At 39.1% G+C, this 24,278-nt stretch overlaps 2 protein-coding genes across 2 annotated transcripts; both read left to right on the forward strand.

Annotated features, from left to right (window-relative positions):
- Positions 1-35: 35 nt before the first annotated feature.
- yif1a (Yip1 interacting factor homolog A (S. cerevisiae)) lies at positions 36-12,293 on the forward strand (the record flags this gene model as incomplete). The annotated part of the gene is given in 7 exon segments (XM_036126940.1): positions 36-280; positions 3,216-3,320; positions 6,874-6,952; positions 7,055-7,112; positions 7,212-7,367; positions 8,424-8,517; positions 11,501-12,293. Coding segments are annotated over 7 exon segments (896 nt in total), but the record flags the coding sequence as incomplete, so codon positions are not given.
- A 2,511-nt stretch (positions 12,294-14,804) lies between these two features.
- Positions 14,805-22,958, forward strand: si:ch211-145o7.3 (forkhead box protein N2). The gene is made up of 6 exons (XM_036127715.1): positions 14,805-14,981; positions 17,212-17,859; positions 18,065-18,186; positions 20,628-20,683; positions 21,127-21,514; positions 22,216-22,958. Exons 2-5 carry the CDS (start codon positions 17,254-17,256, stop codon positions 21,456-21,458), a joined length of 1,116 nt encoding a protein of 371 aa, XP_035983608.1. The 5' UTR covers positions 14,805-14,981; positions 17,212-17,253; the 3' UTR covers positions 21,459-21,514; positions 22,216-22,958.
- Positions 22,959-24,278: the final 1,320 nt, after the last annotated feature.

Consider the following 24,278-nt stretch of genomic DNA (forward strand, 5'->3'; position numbering starts at 1 on the left):
AAAAAAGCTTTAACTGTGTTTCCATTTGTTCACAGCTAAGCCGAGAGCTCGCGCAGCCCCACCTGCAGGAGACTCTGTCTTGTTCGATGACACCAGCTCAGCGGCACCTGGAATGAACAGCCAGGGCTTCTACACTCCTGGTTATAACATGGCGGGACCCTCAAATGACATGCAGGGAGGCCCGGGAGTTAACAACCTGTTCACTGACCCAATGGCCAACGCCGCCATGATGTACGGCTCGTCTTTAGCCAACCAGGGAAAAGACATTGTGAACAAGGAGGTGAGGAATATCAGGACTACTGAAATGTCTTCCTCAGATATGATGCAAGGGAGTCTGTGTAATAGGTTGTTGGAGATTTAATGTTTCATTAACCTGCTTGTTATTCATAATATGAGGTAGAAATTAATTTGGCCTACGGTAGAGATTTGCGACCTACACTCCCATCATCGCACTTGCCTAAACATGACTGCGAGCACAGACAGCTGAGCTGGAGTAGTTGGTAAAAAAAAAAATGCTACGTCAGCAATTTAGACTGCTTTGGGTTTAATAGACCGGATGTTGGAGCAAGAACAGTACATTGCGACATGTGTCAAGTGACGGTGACGGCAAACAAACGTAATACGAGCAATTTGCTTTTCCGTTCGAAGACGAAACACGTGCTCAAATATGCGGAGAGCCAGAGGCTGCGCTCGGCTCAAACACCTGCGCAGTTAAGTTAAGCAACACGGCACGAGCTAAAACATTTTTAGTGATATTTAAAGACTGATTATAATAATATTAATATGCAGTATAAAGTGTTAGGTTTCATTATGGCTTTTTTCTGCAAAATAAATGCTCTACAAATTATATTATCTTTGCTTTTCATGAACATTTTCAACCTTTTGATTTATACTGCGCTGTATATCGTTACCGTGAAGGGATTTGATTTATACCGTTTTTATTTTAGGTCATAACCCCCCCCAGCCCTAAATGAGCCCTAATATGAGGCAAATACGGCTGAGATGCGGTGATTTCTTTGTATATTTTGTTTTAACCATAAGGATGTTTTCACTCCTTCACATTGCATTAACAGAAAAATGAATCCATCTGGTTTTTGAGACTGGATGAGTTTCACAAGCAGATAAAAGGGCCATCCAGTTTACTCTGGCATATGTCCCTTGCTCAGATAGTTTCATTAACCCCATAAATTAAATGTTTGTTTACAGGTCGCACTATTATGCATATTTAGATACCTGAAGACACAGGACTCTGAAACCAGGGATCAGTAACCTTTAGGGTCTACACTGTGGCTCCTGATAACTTTGGTCAAACGTGATAAAGAGCTAAGCAGTGCTCCTAAAGTTAATAAATTGAATTAATTAGGCGAGGGCCTTTCTGGTTTTCACGCTATATGTGCATCAGATCAACAGAGCAGAAAGACAATTTAAAGTAACACATTTTTTCGCTCTGTCTTTTGCGCCTTAGCTTGAAAACTGTATATTTATTAGCCCTTTATTTGCTATATTCATGAATGTTTCATACAAGAACAAATTGTAAAAAAATAAATAAATAGAGGTTTTTCTTCCTACTAGATATTTAAATTAGGGTTTTGTTTTTTCTTAAGGGTCATGCAGGTTTTGCATGTCTAGACAAATTAAAATAGTTTTGCGCAGGGTCTCTGGGTTGCTAATAACTGTGTGAGACTGAACAGTCCGTACCTGGGGTGAGAAATTATATGGTTGACAAAGTCTCTAATGGGCCTCATAGCTCGAAGGCGTCCACTTCGTACGTGCTTGTTTTCCATGTTCTTAAATGTTTTTTTTTTCCTCCTGGTAGTCCAGACTCCTCCCTCGTTCATGTTGTGAGACTTTCTGACCTTAACTTCCCCTTAGGTGTGGGGGAGTGTTTCTGTGACAGACTGCTGAGCTCTTTAGGGTGGACTAGGAGAGGCATCAGCTCTCCTGCGATCCTAAAAAAGGATTAAACTCATACAGACAATGAAGGGGTCTATTAATGGGGGTGGATGGTGTGTTAATTGCTATTTTATATAAGGTCTGGCTGTCATATTATTTTGAGTCTAAGCAGTTTTAAGGAAATGCCATAGCAAAGACAGCAGTGTTTTATTGTTTTGACCACTAAATAAATGTGTGGGATTATACAGAAAGGGTTTAGATGCCCTAGTATGAGACTGTACGGTGTATTATTAATATATTATCATTATAATATCAGCGTGTGCAATATTAATACCGGAAAAGGACTGTTTGGAGTGCTATAATTGTTGGCTTTTGTATTCCAAGTGTTATGAACTTACATTTAACATTTAGCCAGTTGGACACAAATTATCATTATCATGTCGCCCTACACCAGTCAGCTAGACGACGGAGTCAGTCGTTTTTATTTTATTCTGTCCTTGTTCAGCTCTGATCAGTGTCAAATTGTGAAACATCCGTCTTTATTAAATGCATAAAAAAAGAGTCTCCCACCATTGTTACTATATAAACACATCAACCAACACTTTGATGCACAATTTTTATTTTAGTATGAATGAGGCGTATAATTTAGTGTATTAATTGGGACAATCTCTTATGAAAGTTTAATTTTCTGCTGCACTTAAAAAACACCTAGCTCTAAGAAAAGAACTTGTGGTATATTTTATTTCTAATATGTTTTATATTCTTTAGGACAAGGTGCTTTAGGGTTAGCCTGAGCCGCTAAACTCCACACAGAAAGGCTCGCGACTCAAACCCAGGACCTTCTTGCTATGAGTGCTAACCACTGCGCCACCATGTCACATTTATAGAGAACCAGTAAAAACTAAATCATTAAAGGCCTAAAAAAAAAAGCGTGACCAGTGCATCTCGGTTTATTGCGTCATAAATAATTGTTTTAAGGTCAGAATTTGTTCTTGTGATTAATGGGACACGTGGATTTTATTATCACAAAGTTCAGCACCACTGGAAGTAGTTTTATCAATGAACTCTGGTGGCTCTGGGTTTCTCAGAGTTATTAAAAGCAAATTGAACCAAGCTGGTGTAAAATCTAAATTAATTTATACCAGAAGATGAAGAGAACAGCTTCAATCTTACTGATGATTTTTAAACCTGTGATTTTTCTGCTTGAGTGGAAGTAAAAATATCAACATTATTATTATTTTTAATAGCTGGTCAATTTCTAACAGTCCACCTTTCCAGATTTCCAGTTCTTGTCTGATGATTGCTAACAATTTGCCTTTCAGATCACCAGATTCATGTCTATGAACAAGCTGAAATACTTCTTTGCGGTGGACACCAGATACGTCCTGAAGAAACTCCTGATCCTCATGTTCCCTTACACACATCAGGTAATCTGAGTCCATCAGACGGTCGTCCACGTCACCGCCTGTGACAAAACAAAACACTCAGTGCCTAATTATCCAGGGATTTTCCTCTGGTGTAACATTTATCACACGGACACTCGGGTGTATGAGATAACCTGCCTCTTTATCAGTCAAGTCAAGACTGGATGACTGCATCCAGTCTTGTTTATGAACTTGTACGGCCTGTGATTAACAGGGTGTATTTTGAGGCACTTTAAGTTCATTTGTCGAAAACAAAACTAGCTTTTATTTATTTTTTTGTATAATTTATGAGATTTCAGAATGAACAGTCTGCTGCTATAATTAGTGCAAACTCTTCCTTCAAGACCACAGGCAGGTCATATTTACTGTGACTTTTAAAATGTAATTACAGTAAATGAAATAAATTCTATTCTGCATTACACACTTCATAGATTTTAAGTCTCTCTTAAAGCAGCACTTAACAGATATTTCTAACTGTATTCATTATATAAGACCACATTATATAATCTGCCCTTGTCTCATAAATTGATATAAAACAATAATTGTACAGTTACAAATATGTTATAAACTTAAACAGTCTTAATGGTGAAGAAAAATCACAGTTTTTGCAGATCTGAAATGTGTGACATTATATATTCGAATAGCGTAAATACTTTTATGCTCATATTTAAATGTTAAACAATAAATAGATTTAAGGTGACTGGTATGAATTGGTTTTGTAAGACATTTTTGAGCTCTTGCAGATTGGTGTATTTATTATTCTGACTTATTTTATTGACAATAGAGTCTGGATCTTCTCTTTTTGGTCGGTTTTTAACCCCATTAGGCTCTAAACCAGGGAAAGGTTCTGCTTAGCACAAGACTTTTCTGTTGACACCAATGAAAACAGGATAAAAATGTACTTTCTATGTGGTGATGATCAATAAATCAATTTCGATAACTTATGGTGGAGGAACAGAAAATGTCAATAACTATGATAAAGGTCGGTTTTAACTTTCAGTAAAACAGACAATTCATCTGGCCTTTCAGGCAGTTATTCAGGAATCTGTACAAGATGAAGAGAGATCTTAATCATTAATATTATGATTGTTGTTGTTGTTATTATTATTATTGCCACTATCCAATATTTACCGGTATATATCTTTTGGACAGCCTGAAAAACAACCATACCACTTTCATTTAATTACGCCACGATCCTGCGCTGTATCATTATCGCCGTCACATGGCCAACCCCCTCTATAGAAAAGGAAATAAGTGGACACACAACTCCAAAAACAATTCAATTAAATTAAATTTTATTTATATAGCGCCAAATCATGAAACATGTCATCTCAAGGCACTTTACAAAGTCAAGTTCAATCATATTATACAGATTGGGTCAGATTATACAGATTGGTCAAAAATTTCCTATATAAGGAAACCAGTTGATTGCATCAAAGTCCCGACAAGCAGCATTCACTCCTGAAAGAGCGTAGAGCTACAGGGAGCGTCGTCTGCATTGTCCATGGCTTTGCTGCAATCCCTCATACTGAGCAAGCATGAAGCGACAGTGGGAAGAAAAACTCCCCATTAACAGGAAGGAAAACCTCCGGCAGAACCAGAACCAGGCTCAGTATGAACGGTCATCTGCCTCGACCTCGAAAAACAAAAAAACATCTAGAAAGCCAGCAGTCCCAGGTTCTTCATAAATGTAATCAGGGGCAAGAGAACGCCCCTGATTACATTTAAATGTAGCTGAAACGCGTTCTCTTGCCCCCGATTAAACGTTTTACAGAACCTGGGACTGCTGGTTTTCTTGATTCGTGACCCGCTCCTCTCCCTCGCCTCCCATCGTCTTCCACTTATCAGAGAATGTGTTGCCGTCCCTCTCTCCAGCGACATCCTCCAGCTAAAGCTGAGGCGTTCCCAGGCCAGATGGGATGTATAGGTCCCTCCAGTGAGTCCTGGTTATCCCCAGAGCCTCCCCCCAGTGGGAAAAGCCCCGAGCAGCTCTACTTTGAGCTCCTCACCCTGACTCTAAGGCCGAGCCCAGCCACCCTCCAGAGGAAACTAATTTTACCCGGTTGCACTCGGGATCTCGTTCTTCTGTCACCAGCCATACTTCATGGCCGTAGGTGAGGGTCGCTAACCTGACCCTAGACATATTGATGTCGCTCCGCCTAGCTTCACTCACATCCATCTGGGACATCTTCCATAGAGAGTGATTTCTCCAACCAATTCTATTGTCTGGCCAATCAGGACGCAGGGCTGGAGTTTCATAGATGTGACGTAGTGGAGATGCGACCGTGACGTGAGACTGTTTTGATAGCATTGGCGGCTCGTTGAGGAAGCAAGCGTTAGCATTGATGCTGCTATTTCTTCCGTGTTGTCCAATCTACCTAATATTGTTTCATTAAAAGAACATCAGAGAACTGCTCTGAAGGCTTTTGTTGGTGGAAACGATGTTTTCGCCCTTCTCCCGAACCGGATTTGGCAAGTTTTGTGTTCCCCAGATCGGTTAGCGGTTAGCGCGAACCATATTAGGAGGCCTTTAGTCCTCGACGCGGTCAGCCCGGGATCGACTCCGACCCGCGGCGCTTTGCCGCCTGTCTTCCCCCCTCTTCCTGTCAGCTCACTGTCAATAAAACGCATGCCACTAGAGCCGCAAACACATATAAAAAAAAAAAAAAGTTTAGTTTTTTCCTGCGTCGCTCTCATCAGCGTCACGGGTTGGCTTCGGTGTGAGTGGTTGAAATAGCACGTCAATAAAGATGACAGACAAGTAGCTTATCCAATCATATGCAAGGGTTTTTGATAAGGCCCCGCCTTCTGAAACGTCATTCCTATGGATCTGTCCCAGATGGATGAGTGGAGCTAGGTGGAGCTACATCCATATGGCTGGGGTCAGGTTAGAGGATCGCACCAGTAAATCAGAAAATACAGACCCTCTAAATCATTCTAAATGGGACAACAGCACCCCCTGGTGGTTGGTATGTGCCTGTAGTCAGTAGTATGATTAATACTCTTAATAAACTCCTAAAAAAAAGTACAAAACACAACGTAACTGAAGTTGATCTTTAATATTAATAGCTTGAAAATATTTTTGCCATATGAGGTTCATACCACATGCTGGTACGAGTCGGGCTAAAGGCCATTTATATTGTTGTTAATACTTTATATGTTAAAATGTAGCAATGGTGGAACATTCTAGCTGTTAGAAACCATTATGTTATAAATTAACCCATATATATGTTATAAATTATAAATGTGATTCAGGGTAACCTTCGTTTTCTGTTTTAATGCATTAAAATAACATAAGTTTTTTAAAAAATTAGTTTTACTCATTTCATTGGTATTGTGGGGCCTGACAAAATGTTCGTCCATTTGAGGATCTGAGAACCTCTAAATGCTACAGAACAACAAACAAAAAAAATAAAGCAATCTGCTTCAAAATAAGTTGTTTTCTTTTAGTTCAGGTGAAATATTTAACCCTTTTCCAAATTGCTTAAAAGTGTTTTATCTGGTCTTCATATCAGATTGAATTACCTTTTAACCCGGTTATCATCCCTTTTTCCAGGATTGGGAGGTCCGCTACCATCGGGACACTCCGCTCACTCCAAGGCAAGACGTAAATGCGCCTGATCTTTACATCCCAAGTAAGCTGCACCGACGCCACCAAGGTTGTCTGTAAAAAGGAAATCATCAGCAGGATGTTCTGGGATGTCTGTTTACGTAGGGTTCATTTCTTTCTCTCACAGCCATGGCTTTCATTACCTACATTTTACTGGCTGGAATGGCCCTTGGTATTCAAAAGAGGTGAGCAAGTCTTTCTTTTCTTCACTTTTTTGTTTTTTTTTGTGCTGGTCTTAGGTCAGATTTGCTTAATCAGGGTTATGTGTTGCCTCTGGGTAAAAGGTTCAGTCCAGAGGTTCTTGGACTGTGTGCCAGCACTGCCCTGGTGTGGGTCATCATCGAGGTCTTGGTCATGTTGCTGTGTTTGTATCTGCTCACGGTGCACAGCGATCTCTCCACGTTTGACCTCATCGCCTACAGTGGATACAAATATGTTGGGTAAGTCTTCCTTTTAACGTACATATATTACCGTTTTAATGAATGAGTTATCCTTCAGAGCACAAGTATACAGGACTGTCTCAGAAAATTAGAATATTGTGATAAAGTTCTTTATTTTTATTAATGCGATTAAAAAACATGAAATGTCATATATTCTGGATTCATTACAAATCAACTGAAATATCGCAAGCCTTTTATTGTTTTAATATCGCTGATTATAGCGTACAGCTTAAGAAACTCAAATATCCTATCTCAAAATATTAGAATATCGTGAAAAAGTATACTAGTAGGCTATTCAACTAATCACTTGAATCGTCTAATTAACTCGAAACACTGCAGGGTTTCCTGAGCCTTGAAAAACACTCAGCTTGGTTCAGTAAACTAAATCACAAGTATGGTAGTGGTTAAGAGACGACATAAGATTCTCACAGTAACTGGTGTACTGACCATGGCATTACTGTCCTTGATTGGCCTGCCAATTCCCCTGACCTGAACCCCATAGAGAATTTGTGGGGTATTGTGAAGAACCCAACAATGCAAATGAGCTAAAGGCCGCTATTGAAGCATCCTGGGCATCCATAACACCTCAGCAATGCCACAGGCTGATTGCCTCCATGCCACGCCGCATTGATGCAGTAATCTGTGCAAAAGGATTCCCAACCAATTACTGAGTGCATTAATGGACATTTTCAAATGTTTGATTTTGTTTTGCTGTTATAATTTTTTTTTTTACTTGGTCTGAGGAAATATTCTAATATTTTGAGATAGGATTTTTGAGTTTTCTTCAGCTGTACGCCATAATCAGCGATATTAAAAGGCTTGCGATATTTCGGTTGATTTGTAATGAATCCAGAATGTATGACATTTCATGTTTTTTAATTGCATTACAGAAAATAAAGAACTTTATCACAATATTCTAATTTTCTGAGACAGTCCTGTAATCCACCAGTGTAGTTCCCACCTTTTTATAGTTTGATAGTTATTTGTTATGCTAAACAATAATGTCTGTGAAATATGTTGATTCAATCTTCCGTTTGTGTTTGTATCTTCACCTAGAATGATCTTCACGGTGTTTTGTGGCTTATTGTTCGGCAGTGATGGGTATTATGTTGCCCTTGCGTGGTCTTCTTGTGCCCTAATGTTCTTCATTGTAAGTATTTTGCTATGCATTATCACGCATGACACTAAATAGGGGCTTTATTGTAGAAAATTGTTTAGAAAATTAAAAGAAGTTCAGGTTAGTTTGAATGAAATATTTGTTGCAGTGTTGAGACATTGCTTTTATGTTTTTATAAATTTGTTATTTATATGTAGGTTTTTTTTCTGTTTGTTTTTTTTTTTGTTTGTTTTTTAATTTAGGTTTAAAAATGCTGCATTTTTATATCTCAAGTTTAGCTCAAACACATTAAAACAACCTCTAAAATTGCCGACTGAATTCACAGCTCCGACAACAACCAGTTCACGTTTATAATACAAAAAATACTTATAACACAAACACATTTGAACCACTGAGCTATATTATACACTGGAGTGCTAATCGCCCGCTGTTAGAACGAGTGGCTTTGAAGCCACCAGCCGCCATATTGGTACTCCCTATTTTCCTCCAGTAACTAGGGAATATGTGCGCTACAGCATCGAATAACGAGGATTTTCTCATGTTCAGGGGGGGCTTAAAACTTTTAAAATGTCAAATGCCATATACTTTTATGTTATGTTCTAAAACTATCAAGTACTGAGTCATGTGCTGAAATATTTTGCATTTTATTTATTTAAATATATATATATATATAATAACATGTAAAATATTTCAGCACCTAATTTCCTAGTAGTTGATAGTGTTAGTACATCCACTGACTGTATAATTATCTGTGAAACGTTTTCACACAGCCAGAAAACTGCTTGTTGTTGCAACCAAATCCTGTGGGATTCTGTGAGAGTAGGGAGTAGCAAGATGGCGGCCAGTGACTTCAGTTTTTCGGCAAAATCAGCACTCCAGTGTATTATATAGCTCAGTGATTTGAACTGACTGAAGCCATTTTATCAACATTATCTTGCTAATCTCTCATTTGCTATGGTCAAACATTAGTGATTGAATTTACGGTAAAGCTTCTTTAATTCTCTTTTGTGCTGCTGGTGTCAGATAGCCACTAAAAACTAAACTGGTGAAGATCTGACTCAAGATGTTTTTTTTTAAAGTCAACCCCGTGATACCGTGGTGAAGTTTTTTCTGGACATACTGTGGTTTAGGACACACACAACAAAAAAATATTATAACCTAATAACATAGGGAACAATATGTTCAGCTTTTTTTTTTTTTTTTTTAGGATCTTGGTGGTCTGCTAGTACTCGCACCGAAAAGTCAGTCCCACCTAAACATGATTCATTGTGTTGGATGAATGAGTCACTATAAGCTGATTGTGGCGAATCTTCTGCAATGTTCACAAACCTGATGTGCAGAACTGCAATAAGACATTCCTGATGATTGTGCAAGAGAAGCATGCATGCTGGAGCTGCTATATGTCCTCTGGCATTTACAAATATGAGTAAAGTTCTCACCTGGAGTCCCACAAGACGTCATGCATTAATCATCATGGTTTCCTGAAAAGCACTTTAAATTACCCTGCGTATGAATAGGGCATAAATATACACCTACTGTACCTTTAGGACTATGTTTTCAACACCACTCATTCTAAAACCTCTTAATATACACAAATACTTGGGTACAAATGCACAAATATAACAAATACTTATATTTATAATGTTCCTCTTTGCCTTCTGTTTTTACTCGGAGCCTTGCAAGGACATTTTACTCAAATGCATGTTGTGAATGTGCAGCTGAATGACAAAGTCTAAGTCATACAATTTAAGTACATTATCAGCTGACAAAACATGTACTTGTATAATTTTAAAGTTATGTATGTGGTGGCTGAGTAGTATTGTTGATTTAAGTAACAGAAAAAGAATGAGTCCAAGAACGGCACCCAGTTAAACCGGGAACCATGCAACAAAACTAAAAAGCTAAAACCAAAACGTGCACATAAAACAGCCACCTTACATCTACACCGTTTTTGTTGTATTGGCATATAAGATGTTTTTAAAAATGCTCTAAATGGCAGCATGAATACAGACGCAGACTTGTGTAATGGTACGACCACCTACCCAGACCTTTAGGTTAAATATTGGGCAATAATTTCAGCTTGGAGGGGTAAAAATATGAAAGCTGTTCAGAGCATTGTTTAATATTGCTACAGGTCTGGATAAAACACAGAGTTGTTCAGTTCAAACTTTTAATTAAATAATAATGTTGGTCATGATTTGCATGTTTATATTTGCTTTTATCAGTGCTGGTGATCGATGTGTTTAAGGCGCACCATCATATTTCGAGATTTAAGGATTTTAAGTGTGCCTTTATAGTCTGAAAAATACGGTATATATATATATATAAACTAAGTCCAAAAACCTTTTAAGATCTTCAGAAAGCCTGATCATATTACTTAAAAAAAAATCAGTACTGGCTATATAGGAGAAGACAAAGCAAGTAGAGCTGCTTTAAAACTTTTGCACAGAACCGAAGGAGTATGGGGGGGAGTGAGGAAATGTGTGCAACCTGTTTTTGTGACAAAAGTGAAATAAGATTTAGTTTAAGCTTTTCTCCCATTTAGTGACTGCCTATGAGGTTACAGCAGACACAAAGTTTTGTCTGCAGCACCAGGCAACCATCAAGGCTCAGACGGACACGATGCCCTTTAAACCATTTATTTAAATCTACTGTGTGTTGTTCTGCTCCCCTCAGGTACGAGCTAATAAATGAATAACGCTTTTTTTCTCGTCGTACCAAAGCGATTTACACAAGAGCAAAAGCCGACCAGTCGCACTCGCCACCGGTCAAACATTCATCCAGACTCTGTTCTTACTGACGATGCCTGAAGGAACTTGTCTCCCTGAAGGAGTTTAAACAAGGGCTCAACATTTAAATACTCTTAAGATCTGAAAGCAGATGTTCTTGTTTATACTTTGTTGATCACTTGTGTTTTTTTTTTTATCCAGGTCAGATTTTAAATTATAGGTCTCCTCTGGGTAAATGAAGCAATAAAAATGACATTTCTCAGTTTAAAACTTTGCTTCCTTCGCAGGTTCGATCTCTGAAGATGAAGATCCTGCCCTCCATCTCCTCGGACTCGATGGGAATGGGATCGAGCGCCAAGCCTCAGCTCCGCCTTTATATCACAGTGGCAACCGCAGTCTTTCAGCCAATCATTATCTACTGGTTAACCTCTCACTTAGTCAGGTGACTGTGAGGTCCGATTAAAACCCTCAGGTCCGACAGGACTGGACCCGGGCTGTGCTGGTTAATTGACTCTTCGTACACAGTTTTGCCCTTACACAGTTTTGTTAATAAATCTTAACACATTTGTGGACGGTGCCGAGCTGCAGCGCGTACGAAGCTTTTCAGCTTTCCGATGTCTGCCGTGTGATTGTGAAGTAACGCTGATAAATGCTGGATTTTTTTTTTTTCCCCCACCACCTAAGTGTTAACACAAGGGCTCTCACGTTTTAACATTGGATCTGAGTCTGCAAATGAGCTTTTATATCATGTTTCTGAACATGTTTTTCAGTGTTTAAACTAAACGGCACACCCGGCTCATCACTCTCATAATTCAAGTGAAGTTTTTTCCGAAGTGTGGTAATGTTGCTGCTGCATCATCCTCCCCTTTCTATCTTAAACTCTGTATTTTATTTATCTACATTTGACAACGCATGAAAAAGTTTGAATTTTTGTAGAAAAAAAAAATAAACATATTTAGCTTTGTGTATTTAATTTGAAAGTTTTTCCCTTTTTGTTGAAAATTTACAAAGATTTCTTCTTGATGTAATACATTTTTGATTTTATGGCGTTTACAGCAGGAGTGAAAATCCCAAAGGAAACTGGACATCTGTTCTCCCATCGTCTGAAAACCAAAAAATACCAAATTTATAATAGGAAATAAATTACAGTTTCAGATTCAATTCAATTTTATTTATATAGCGGCAAGTCATGAAACATGTCATCTCAAGACACTTTACAAAGTCAAGTTCAATCATATTATACAGATTGGGTCAGATTATACAGATTGGTCAAAAATGTTCCTATATAAGGGAACCAGTTGATTGCATCAAAGTCCCGACAAGCAGCATTCACTCCTGGGGAAGCGTAGAGCCACAGGGAGAGTCGTCTGCATTGTACATGGCTTTGCTGCAATCCCTCATACTGAGCAAGCATGAAGCGACAGTGGGAAGAAAAACTCCCCATTAACGGGAAGGAAAACCTCCGGCAGAACTGGGCTCAGTATGAACGGTCATCTGCCTCGACCGACTGGGGTTACAGAAGACAGAGCAGAGACACAACAAGACAGACAAACAAGCACAGAAGCACACATTGATCTAGTAATCTGTTCTACATTAGATGGTAATAGCGGGTGATCTGTCTTCTCTGGATGATGTCACAGTTAACAGAACGCCAGACCAGGTGTACTTACTATGAAGAAAAAAAGAGAGAGAACAGAAAGTTAAAGCAGAAATGACTACAAGCAATGCATAATTGAAGAACAGTAGAACTCTATAGAGTGAGAAAATTAGATCCTGATGTCCTCCAGCAGCCTAAGCCTATAGCAGCATAACTATAGAGATAGCTCAGGGCAACATGAGCCACTCTAACTATAAGCTTTGTCAAAAAGGAAAGTTTTAAGATTAGTCTTAAAAGTAGACGGGGTGTCTGCCTCACGGACCAAAACTGGGAGTTGGTTCCACAGGAGAGGAGCCTGATAGCTGAAGGATCTGCCTCCCATTCTACTTTTAGAGACTCTAGGAACCACCAGCAGACCTGCAGTCTGAGAGCGAAGTGCTCTGTTAGGAACATACGGGGTAATCAGAGCTCTGATATATGATGGAGCTTGATTATTAAGGGCTCTTTTAAGTTCAGATTGCACTACATTTTTATTTTTGCTTCCAATCTACAGCTGCATTAATGACTTTCAAAACAGTAGCCATGTATTTAAAAAGTGAGTGAAGTTGAAAGTTGCTATAATTGTTTATCTATACACTTAAACGCTCAGGGTAACTGCACATTCTGTTCTAGATCAAAACAAATGTTTTATCACCTTTATTCCCTCCAGAAATTAAGGAAAATGTTAAATTGAGGCTAAAATATTTTCTGCTGAACTCAAAAATTAACATTAAATCGTAAAGAAAAGCTTAGTTTTGACTCTCCTGAAAATCACTGCACTTATTTTAGTGTAATTTCTGAGAATGGGTCACATGTTGCATGGAGTGGGCCAAACGTCCGGCACCTGTGAACAGTTACTCAAGCCCAGGACGATTAGACTGCATCCAACTTCTGCATTTCTTGGTTTTTGCCTCAGAAACTGCGTGTTTGACTGCACCCTACAATCTTTCTGCTGGATCAAGATCCAGGAATCGGGCTTGCCGCTCCGACATGTTAATCTTGCAGATCTGGAGCTAAGAGACTACCTGCTTGCTGGTGTGTTTGGGGCCCATCCTGTCTGTTTAAATGTCAATTTCAAGGTTAATTCCTCTTCAGTAAAAGATAACATGGCCTCTTCAAGTAGCTTGACGCGTTGAAATTGGTCCGTGGTTCTTGCAACTTGATAACTTCTTTCTGGTGGGCATAAGTAACTCAGATTGCTCATGCCTTGGGCTGGCTCTGGGGCTGATGGGTAAAAGCAATCCTCCATGATGAGACTTTACCTTTTAACACCTGAAGCAGGTGTCTGCCTCAAGCGGAGGAGTTTAACCATCTTGGTGTCTTGTTGGGTGTTTTTCCTTTCCACTGTCGCTTCATGCATGCTCAGTATGAGGGATTGCTGCAAAGCCATCAACAATGCAGACGACTGTCCACTGTGGCTCTACGTTCCTTCAGGAGGAGTGAATGCTGCTTGGAGAGACTTGATGCAACCTTCTGGGTTTCTTTAGAGAGGAAACTTTTTTTGACCAATCTGTATAATCTGATTGAATTTGACTTTGGAATGTGCCTTGAGATGACATGTTTCATGAATTGGCGCGATATAAATAAAATTTAATTGAACTGAATAATATAATTACACAATAAAAAGGAATTGCTGTTCAACTCAAAATGTTAACTGTACTGTTATCGGTCTATGCAAATTAGATCATTAGTAACACTGAAAAATCAAAAAATAAACCAAAAGATATTAGTAGGCGCTTATGTACTTCAGTCTTTAATCAGAATCAGAAATACTTTATTAATCCCAGAGGGAAATTGTTGAAAGATAGTTTTCTACATGCAGCTTTACTACAACAGTAGAATAAAATCCTAAAATTGTGGATTTTAGTTTCAGTGTGCCACCCCCAAGAGTTTAAGTGTCCCCACCTGGGCCCCCCCTATGAAACATTTCTAGAGGCGCCCCTGCTTGTGAGTGATTGGCTCGGGAGCGCGCTCCAGGGACGCGCAGAGCGTCCTTGTGGTTTTCATGGCAACGGGGGACATCAACAGGGTGTCCGACAGCGACTGGACCCCTCCGGGTTTCACCGTCCCCTTCTCTCGGAGCGTTGCGGGGCTTTAAATGTCTGCTCGGCGGATCTCCTGCCGGTAATCTGGTGAGTTACCGGTTCAAGCTTTTAGCGCGCGGCGGGTTTACCTGTGAGGAGGAAGGCACGGCCGATTGAAACTTTAGATTGTTCCGCCATTTGCCTTCTGCGCCGCTTTGTGCAGCCATGTGGTTTCATTCAAACTTTTAGAGCGTTATAAAAAAAGATATAATAATAATAATCATAAACAGGCTAAAGCATATAGGGCTTATTTGATTTTGCTGTATCTTTGAAGTCTAGGACCCCCCTTTATGATAGACCTGCACCTGTTCACTAACGAGGTCTGGGTCAGGGGTCTGCAACCTGTGGCTTTTAATAACTTTGGCTACAAATTATATTTTTATTATGGTATTTAAATGTAGCTGGACATAGGCACCTGCACCCCTTGCAACCCCAAAAGGCATAAGCGCATTAGAAAATGAATGGATGGATGGTATTTTAATATAATAATGCAGGTTTTAGCAGGTTTTTTCTTGGAGTAATTGCTTTTAATTGTCACAACAGAATGACGCTAAAAGTGCAAGTAATATTTAATTTTAAATCAATATTTTTTTCATTATGTTTGAAACTATTAACATTATGTTTTTTACATCATTATCCACAAATAACATCCCATCCATCCTCTTTTTTAAAAAAAAAACCTCAAAATAGTCATAAAAGAGCGTTTCTTTAACGATGACGACATATCTCCTACAGTAGATCTTTATCAAAAATTATAACTTGTCTTTTTTTTTTTTTTTTTTTTTTAAAGGACAGGCAACATTTGTGGCTCTGAACGAGTTTAATTCTAGTGGACGGTAAGGAAAATGTCTCTTTAGACTGTAAAGGCTGCGGGCCTCTGGTCTAGGTTGATGGAAATGTGAGTCTGGACTTTGGACAAAGAAAAGATGCTCATCAGAGGGGAACGACTGGCAAACATGTAACTGATCTAACCCGTCAGAGCAGATGTTTAAAGCTGAAACTGTAATGATGAGCTTCGCTTTAATTCCAGAATACTTTAAAAATCCCAAAGGGACATTAAATGTTGATGTAGCTCATATTATGCAGCCGTCTTCAAGGAGTTGTAGATGTTGATGTTAGTGGGAAGGAGGGATCTTCTGGATCTGAAGAAGCTTCTCATTAAAGGCTGGGGGTGAGCTCTTATCGTTATCATGGTGCGAGTTTGGATTTATCTTTACAGCAATAAATACCAATTCATGATGTCTGAAAATCCCTAATTTGGATTTATGTTCTCCTCTTAGTTCCTTAAGAGCATCAGTAAATTCAAAAACATTGAAATATGATTCAATGTATTTTATTAATATTACGGGAATTTTAAGTGATGGACTGACACAAAGTACTGCATAATTTGGATTTTCAATAATTTCATAAATAGGAATCTGAAAAGAGTGGGGCAAATTTGTATTTAGGCTCCTGGAGTGTGGGCTTTACCAGCTTTGCACATGTAGAAGATTATTTTTTATTTGTCCATTCTGCTTTAGAAAATGACTGAACCTCAGCCAGAATGGATCAGAGAGTCTTGCCACATCCTCAATGGCCTTTGACTGGACCATTCTGACATTTTATTATTTGAGCTGCATTCTAGTTTAGCTCTGGATGTATTTCTAGGATTGTTACGCTTCTGAAAGATGCTCCTATCTCAAGTCTTTTTGCAGGATCTCAATGTTTTCTTCCAGGATTTCATCCATCCACCAGAGGGAAGCTTTTTCTTTCAATAAAACCGTCCTTGCCATTTTCCCACTGAAGCCAGATTTGTAGAGTTCACAACAAATACAGCAGGTGTCCTGTCAACAGACTCTCCCACCTGAGCTGTAGGGCTCTGCAGCTCCCCCAGAGGGACCATAGATACCTCTTAACTATTTTTTCCCTTGATGCTCTGCTCCTGTCAGTTTAGGTAAATGTAAAGGTACGCTTACAGAAGGCAATACTTCTGAAGCTAATTGGTTGCACCAGACTTTAATAAGAGATGTTAGAGTAAAGGAGGCTGAATACAAATGCATCGCCATTTTCAGACATTTACAGAACAACACATGTACCTTTTGTCTTACGGTTATGCACTGCTTTGTGTTGGTCCAGCTTATAAAATCCCCACTTAATACACTGAAGTCGTAACTTAAGAAAACGTGGAAAAGTTAAAGGTGGTGAATCATTTCACAAGGCGCCGTACGGCTGTGATATTACAACTTAAAGCTGCCACAATTAGCTTTTATTTAAACTAATTTCTGTTTGTGTCTTGCAGTCACACAGCAGAACAAGCCTGGATCTTGCCGCCCTGAGAGAGATGGAGAACAGCTCTCACACGCCGCCATCTCTCTCCTCCACTCTCGGCGGCTCTCTGCCCCTCATCTCCTCCCCACAGCTGACCTCGTCCAACCTTTCCCTCCCGCTTTCACCTATCTCGTTCCCGCCGTCCCCCGCCTCGCTTTCTCCAGCAACGGTGGAGTTTGCACACTCCTCCTCCCCTGTTTCGGACTTCGCCGCCTCTCACTGCCTCGAAGGACAAAGCACGCAGCGCCTGGGACAGGTGGACACATCCGACCAGGATGACCTGACTTGCCTAAGCTGGCTGCACCAGAGAGGCGACCTGCTGCCTCTGCAGCCTCTTGCCAAAATGACGTTGCTGCCCCAGCAGCAGGTCTGCACGCCTGGCCACCTTCCTCCTCCTCCTCCTTCTGTCTCCTCCAAGCCGCCGTACTCCTTTAGCAGTCTTATCTTCATGGCGATAGAAGATTCTCCTCAGAAGAGGCTCCCGGTGAAGGACATCTATGAATGGATCGTGAGCAATTTCCCCTACTACAGGACGGCCACTGGAGGTTGGAGGAACTCAGTCAGACACAACCTGTCGCTGAGCAAGAGCTTCCGTCGCATTCAGAGGGACAAGAGCCAGGTATTTGCACAACTTTTTTAGGGAAAAGAGTTTATATAATACGACTGAATCCATATAATACAGCTTTGAGCCCCCTGAGGTCTATTGAAGCAACAATTCAACAAGAAGAGCTAGTATAATGGACTCTTAGTGTTTTATCGTCTCTATTTGATGTGTTCTGGTTGTTCTATAGCACAAAAAGGTGGATTTGTGTGTGTCGTTGCAGTCAGTAGGGAAGGGGTCGCTGTGGTGTGTGTGTCCAGAGTACCGGCCGGCGCTGCTGGAGGTTCTGAGGAAGACCCACAGTTATCACAGCACCAGCACCAATCTGATCAACAAGCCCACACTGTGAGTACAACCAAGGAACTCTGTGAAGTACACACTGTTTCTTTTAACTTTGAGCTCTGGAACTAAAAGTTTACAATTATATATTCGTTATATTTATTTAAACTGAGATCGGGTCAAGCAATGGGGCCCTTGTTTATTGTGACGCTGAGTTAAAACAACCGTCACCATGTACGTGGTTCTCAACTGGAGACAAGATGGAGTGGGAGATGGACGGACGGATCACCTGACATGGGGCATTTTCCAGCACATCGGCTGAAAGAACGAGATCCTGGATACCAGAGGCTGAAATTAACGTCCTCTGTGGAGAGGCCGCGCGGCCGAGAGCTTAATTTTAGTTTCATCGGGTTATAAAAGATGCTCAGAGTAGGTTGTATAAGATGTAGCCAGGCCTGGTTGTTTTCTTACAGGCCTATTCCTTGCAGTGGCGCCTCCAGAAATATTTCATAGGGGTGGCCAGATGGAGCCACTTAAACTCTTGGGGTGGCACTGAAACTAAAAGCTGTAATTTCAGGATTTTATTCTACTGTTGTAGTAAAGCTGCATGTAGAAAACAGGCAGAATCAGAAAGACTTAAGTAAACGCCTATTAATATCTTATGGTTTGTAATGGTTTTCTGAAATTTTAATGTTCCTAATGATCTAATGTGCATAGCCCAATAATAGCAGATTTAACATTTTAAGTTGAACAACAATACATTTTTATTGCGTGATTACATTAAGAATAAGGTGTACATTTATTAATTTATTGGAAAACAAAACAGTTACTAAGGGAAGTAGATACTGACAGAAACAAATAAAAGTGCGATAGAAGCCAAGGAAGAGCGTCTGTCTTGCTGGCTGTGCATGATAGGATAAAATGCTAAACTGATGCTACTACAATAGACACTGGCCAGTGGGGTGGCCAGGACATGGCACAGGGGGGGCCATGGCCACCCCTGTGCCACCCCCTGGAGGCGCCCCTGATTCCTTGGAGATTTTTGTCACATATAGAGCACAACCAAAACTTTCTTAAAGTTAGATAAAATAAAATAAAAATACGATTGACGGTGAAAATAAATGTTAAACTCAATATAAGGTTATAAAAATGAAAAATAAGAAGAAGATGTCATACTGCAGAGAGTGATGCAACACAGCAGACAATTCAGATAAACTAATCCAAGTCTTTACGTGTCAGACAAAAAACATTATCCAGGTACCTGAGGGATCCTGTATGAAATCACCAAAATCCAGGGATATCAGGAATGTTTGTTTAATAGTTTTTTTCCCCCCAAAATGCAAAGAAAGTTAATTTATTCTTCATCTGCTGCTAAAGATAAGAACGTTTTAAACGTCTCCCCCCCAAAAAAAAAATCCAGCCTTAGTGGGGAAGAAATGGATTTTTGGAGGTTTCTATTAAATTATGTGAACATATCAACAAGAACATCACCCTGAACACAACACCCCCACTTTGAAACATGGTGGTGGAAGCATCATGCTGTGGGGATGTTTCTCTTTAGCAGGAGAATCTGACCTTTAGAGAAGAGAGAGAAAAAAGTCAGCCATGAGAGGGCATGTCGGGTGCACTCAATCTTATTTAGGGGTTTTAGGGTAAATAATAATAATAATTTAACATCATTGATCTCACAATGGAGAAATTCACTTCTGCATTTTAACTCATCCCCTTGGGGAGCAGTGGGCTGCCACTGTGCAGCGCCTGGGGAGGAATCAGGGATTAAGGGTCTTGCTCAGGGACCCAGAGTGCAGGCAGTGGGGATCAAACCAGGTACCTGCAGCCTTCTCAGAGCGCAAGCACACTGCTCTAACCACTAGGCCACCACTCTCCTAAATATATCTCTTGTAGCGCTTTATCAAGTCCCGACTCAGAGGACCCAAAGCACTTTACATGATATTCAGTCATAGTTTACTGCAGTGGTGTCCAAACTTTTCGCCTATTGGGCCAAAATTTGTAAATTAAAAAGCACTCGAGGGCCAAAAAAAATGATTTAATTGAATAAATAACCTAACCAAAAATACTTTTCTCTGCTCAACAAAATATGATCATTTTAAGAAAAGATATTAAACTGTATTTGGCCTATTTTATAAATGAATTCCACTCAAAGTCTGCATTTGAATAAAAGTCACCTTGTTTACGATGAAATTAAAGCAAATGTAAAAAGTGTGCTTAATAAAAGACAAACGTTTTGTTTTGTACCGAACATGCAATTAAGCAGTCAATTGTAAGATTTTAATTTGTCTATAATAAATTTACCCTAATTAAAATGAAAAAGTTTCCATCTGCAAAAGGCCACCAGCGCTGATCGGCCAAATCTCTCTTGAAATGTAGTTGGAGGGCCGAAACAAAATCAGCACAGGGGCCACAAATGGCCCCCGGGCCACATTTTGGGCACCCCTGGTTTACCGTAATTAACTTATATCCTTTATCTTGCTGTGTGGGCTCTGCAGGTTAGATGGGCCCAGCCTCGAGGTGCCAGCAGTGTGTGACACAGTGGAAATCTCAGGTCAGTATCAACGCAATTCATTTCAGTTCAACGAAAAAAAAAAAAACTTTATTAACCCCAAAGGCAAGCTGAATAACTCATGGCATTTTTAATATTAAGAGATATGAACCTACAGGTTTGTGTGCATTTCTTATGGACTGCAGCTCTTTGTCGGGGGAGAAGCAGCACCTTGCTGCATTTCTGTCACATGCAGCTTTTTCACCACGCTGCATTGTTCTTGTGTTTGTTTTCTGTTACCGTGGTTATTGCCTTCCTTCACCTTAGCAACGGCCTGCGGCAAAAGTCCACCTCTTTTTACGCCTAAATCTCTGAACTTTACGCCCAAATGTGCCCGCTATAGTATCTGATTACTGCGTTGGTAATCGTCCCTTCCTCATTAATAGGTTATTAAACATCATGGTTTTAATTAATAATCATTTTGTGTCCTTCTTTGCCTCACACAGACACTCTCTCTCACGCCCTGCTCCTCTCGAGTTCCTCTCCTGACATCCACACGACTTTCTCCGAAGACATGCTATGCCCTGTGACCCCAGACCACGAGGAGCTGATCGCCATGGAGTCGACCGAATACCAGCCGAGCGACGACGCGGAGAAGGACCCGCTGTCCGACAGCGGCTACATCGAGCTGCACTACTACGAGTCCGACCAGTGCCAGTACCTGGTGCTGCCGGGCGAGTCCGACCTGGACCTTGAGACTGTGGAGATCCTGCAGCTGGACGTGGAGGCCCAGGAGGCGGCCGGGTCCCTGCTGGACCTGGCAGGTGGTGGATATTAGCTCGCGTCACATTTAAGGGGAACGTTTCAGCTAATAACAGATCTACAAAGGTTTAAATCAGACATGTCCAAAGTGTGGCCCGGGGGCCGTTTGTGGCCCTTGTACTGATTTTGGATGGCCCCCCAAATACATTTTAAGAAATGTTTGATCCACAAGCACAGGTGGCTGAATGCAGATGGAAACTTTTTTTTTAATTAGGGCAAAAATTATTACAAAAAGGTAAAAATCTTACTTTGAAAATATGATGTACAACAGAAGGCATTAATCTTTTAATAACCACACATTGTCTTTAATTACATAATAAAAATTAGCCATGACATTTTATTATGCAAATGCAGACTTTGGTGCATTAAAATAGGCTTTAAATTAATTAAAATTGGCTAAGTGTTTTCAAAGAGCTGACCCAAATCCAAAAAGAGTTCAGTTTATTATTATTATTATTAATGATAATAATAATAATATGTATTCATTATGATTGAATGAGTCAAATTAAATCATTAAAAAGTATTTTTGCAAACTGGATGACCAACCTTTAATACAAAAATACAAAAAAATACAAATAAAACTTTTTAGCTGTGGATTTACAATGATTTACACAGTCATTTCCTAAAGAAAACCTAATTAATTTGTTTATATAAAATTATCATATTTGTGCGAGCAAGTAAAAAATTAAAATCGTTACTTTTTGGCCCCCCGAGTTCCTCTGACATGACAATTTTGGCCCACCTGCCAAAAAGTTTGGACACCCCTGATTTAAATCCACAGTGTTTCCTCCTGAGGCGTCGACAAGTCCCTGTAAGTTGTATTATCAGACTGGGCATCCACATGTATTCAGGCACGCTGGACGCCCAAGCTGACCTCATCGTTAGATCATACCTAAAAAAAAAGATCAGAACAAACATTTTTAAAACCAAAAGTGTTAAAAGATCATTTTTACAGTATTTTGCTGTAATTTTTTTGACAGATTAAGGTCAACCTCAGGGGTGGAAAGAGCGCTTCCAAACCGCGGCGGCTTACTGTTGCGTCTTAGTTATGGTTTCTTATAATCAAACCCGGAACTTTAAACAAATAAATCCACAAAAAGAAAGGATCAAGGCTTACTTGCATAAATACATTTTCAAATATTATACAGCTATATTTTAATAAATTAATAATTTTTCTGTAGCCAGTTCTGAAATGTGTTTAAAAAATTTCAGGAATAAAGTATATTTAATTTATTATGGTATTAGAATCATAAATGTATCCAGGAAGTAGGGAGGAGCGACAGAGGAACAACAGTACGATTGTTAGTAGTAATATTTATTTCCATTAATCTCCATTAATTTTTTTTCTCTTTTAACTACTAACACATTTAAGTTATTATGTTAGCTAGAATCGATTCAATGTTTATGATGTCATGTAAATTTTTAAATCCCAGACTACTTTGTTCGTGCTCATTTTAAGACTTTTAACCTAAATTGCCTTTAATCAATGTTAGTTTCTTTGTAAGTTTAATCCTACCACTGCCATTTAAATAAAATGTTTTATGTTTCAAGTTAAACAGAATTTTTGTTTGTAAATTCTGTGTGTTGTTTTTCTGTTCTTGTGAATAAAATCTTTATTTTGTTCCATCAACATATTATTATTATTATTATTATTATTATTATTATTATTATTATTATTATTATTATTATTATTATTTCTTCTCTTTTTTGATAATCTTAACATTTTCTAGAATATAAGCTATGATCTAAATACAAAACCACCAAAAGAAAATTATAAGACCATCTGCTGCTATTTAAACAAAAGTATTTTATTCTTAATGGTAAACTGAACATCTGTCTTTTAAAATGTAGTTTTGTTTGAAGCATTAAATGACAAAATCACAGAATAAAACTAACACAGTGCTGTTCTAATTGTTTTTTTTCCCTTCAAGTAATGCATTTTAAACTAAAGAGGGCAACTTGTGTCCCTTCTGCATTTTAGTTCCACTGACATTCATTTCAAAGCAAGGCACATTTATTTGCACAATTCAGTACAAGGAGAAAGCAAAGTGCTTTACATGATTAAAACATAAGAAAATATAAACAGAATAAGAGCAAGTTGGAATAAATAGAAAGATTTTAAACAAAATAAAACAGGAAAATGGAAACTAAAAGCCAATTTTGAAAAAAGTTGGACTACAAACATGAACTAATGATGTTTCAGTAAAACAGTTTAACTAGAACAGTCGAAGGCAATCCTAAACAAATGTGTTTTTTTAATCTTGATTTAAAGGAACTCAGGCTTTCAGTACTTTTACAGTTTTCTGGAAGTTTGCTCCAGATAAGTGGAGCATAGGGACTAAATGCTGCTTCTCCATGTTTGGTTCTGTGTACACACACACACATATATATATATATATATATATATATATATATATATATATATATATATATAAATATATAAATATATATATATATAGATAGATAGATAGATAGATAGATAGATAGATAGATAGATAGATAGAGAGTCCAATGAGCCATTGGGGGGCGCTATAGTCACATTTTTGCTGACCACTACTGTTTGTTTTTAAACGTATATCCGTTGCTAGGATACCGCCACTGTCACCACTTTGAAAATCCTTCAGATATGATTTAAATAAACGCAAAGTACCCGTTCTTAGTTTGCATTACCTGGTTAGGTCGTTGCGTAAACGTCACTTTTACTGAAGAAAAAAAAATAAAACAGCAACTACATTTCCCAGATCTTACCAAATGGAAAGGGGCGTGTAGTTTTCAGACGAGCTCAACTGGAGGCGGGAGGTCACACAAAAACTGCATTTCCCATGTGACATTTCGC

The sequence above is a fragment of the Fundulus heteroclitus genome, chromosome 23, assembly GCF_011125445.2.
Source record: "Fundulus heteroclitus isolate FHET01 chromosome 23, MU-UCD_Fhet_4.1, whole genome shotgun sequence".
Lineage (NCBI taxonomy): Eukaryota > Metazoa > Chordata > Actinopteri > Cyprinodontiformes > Fundulidae > Fundulus > Fundulus heteroclitus.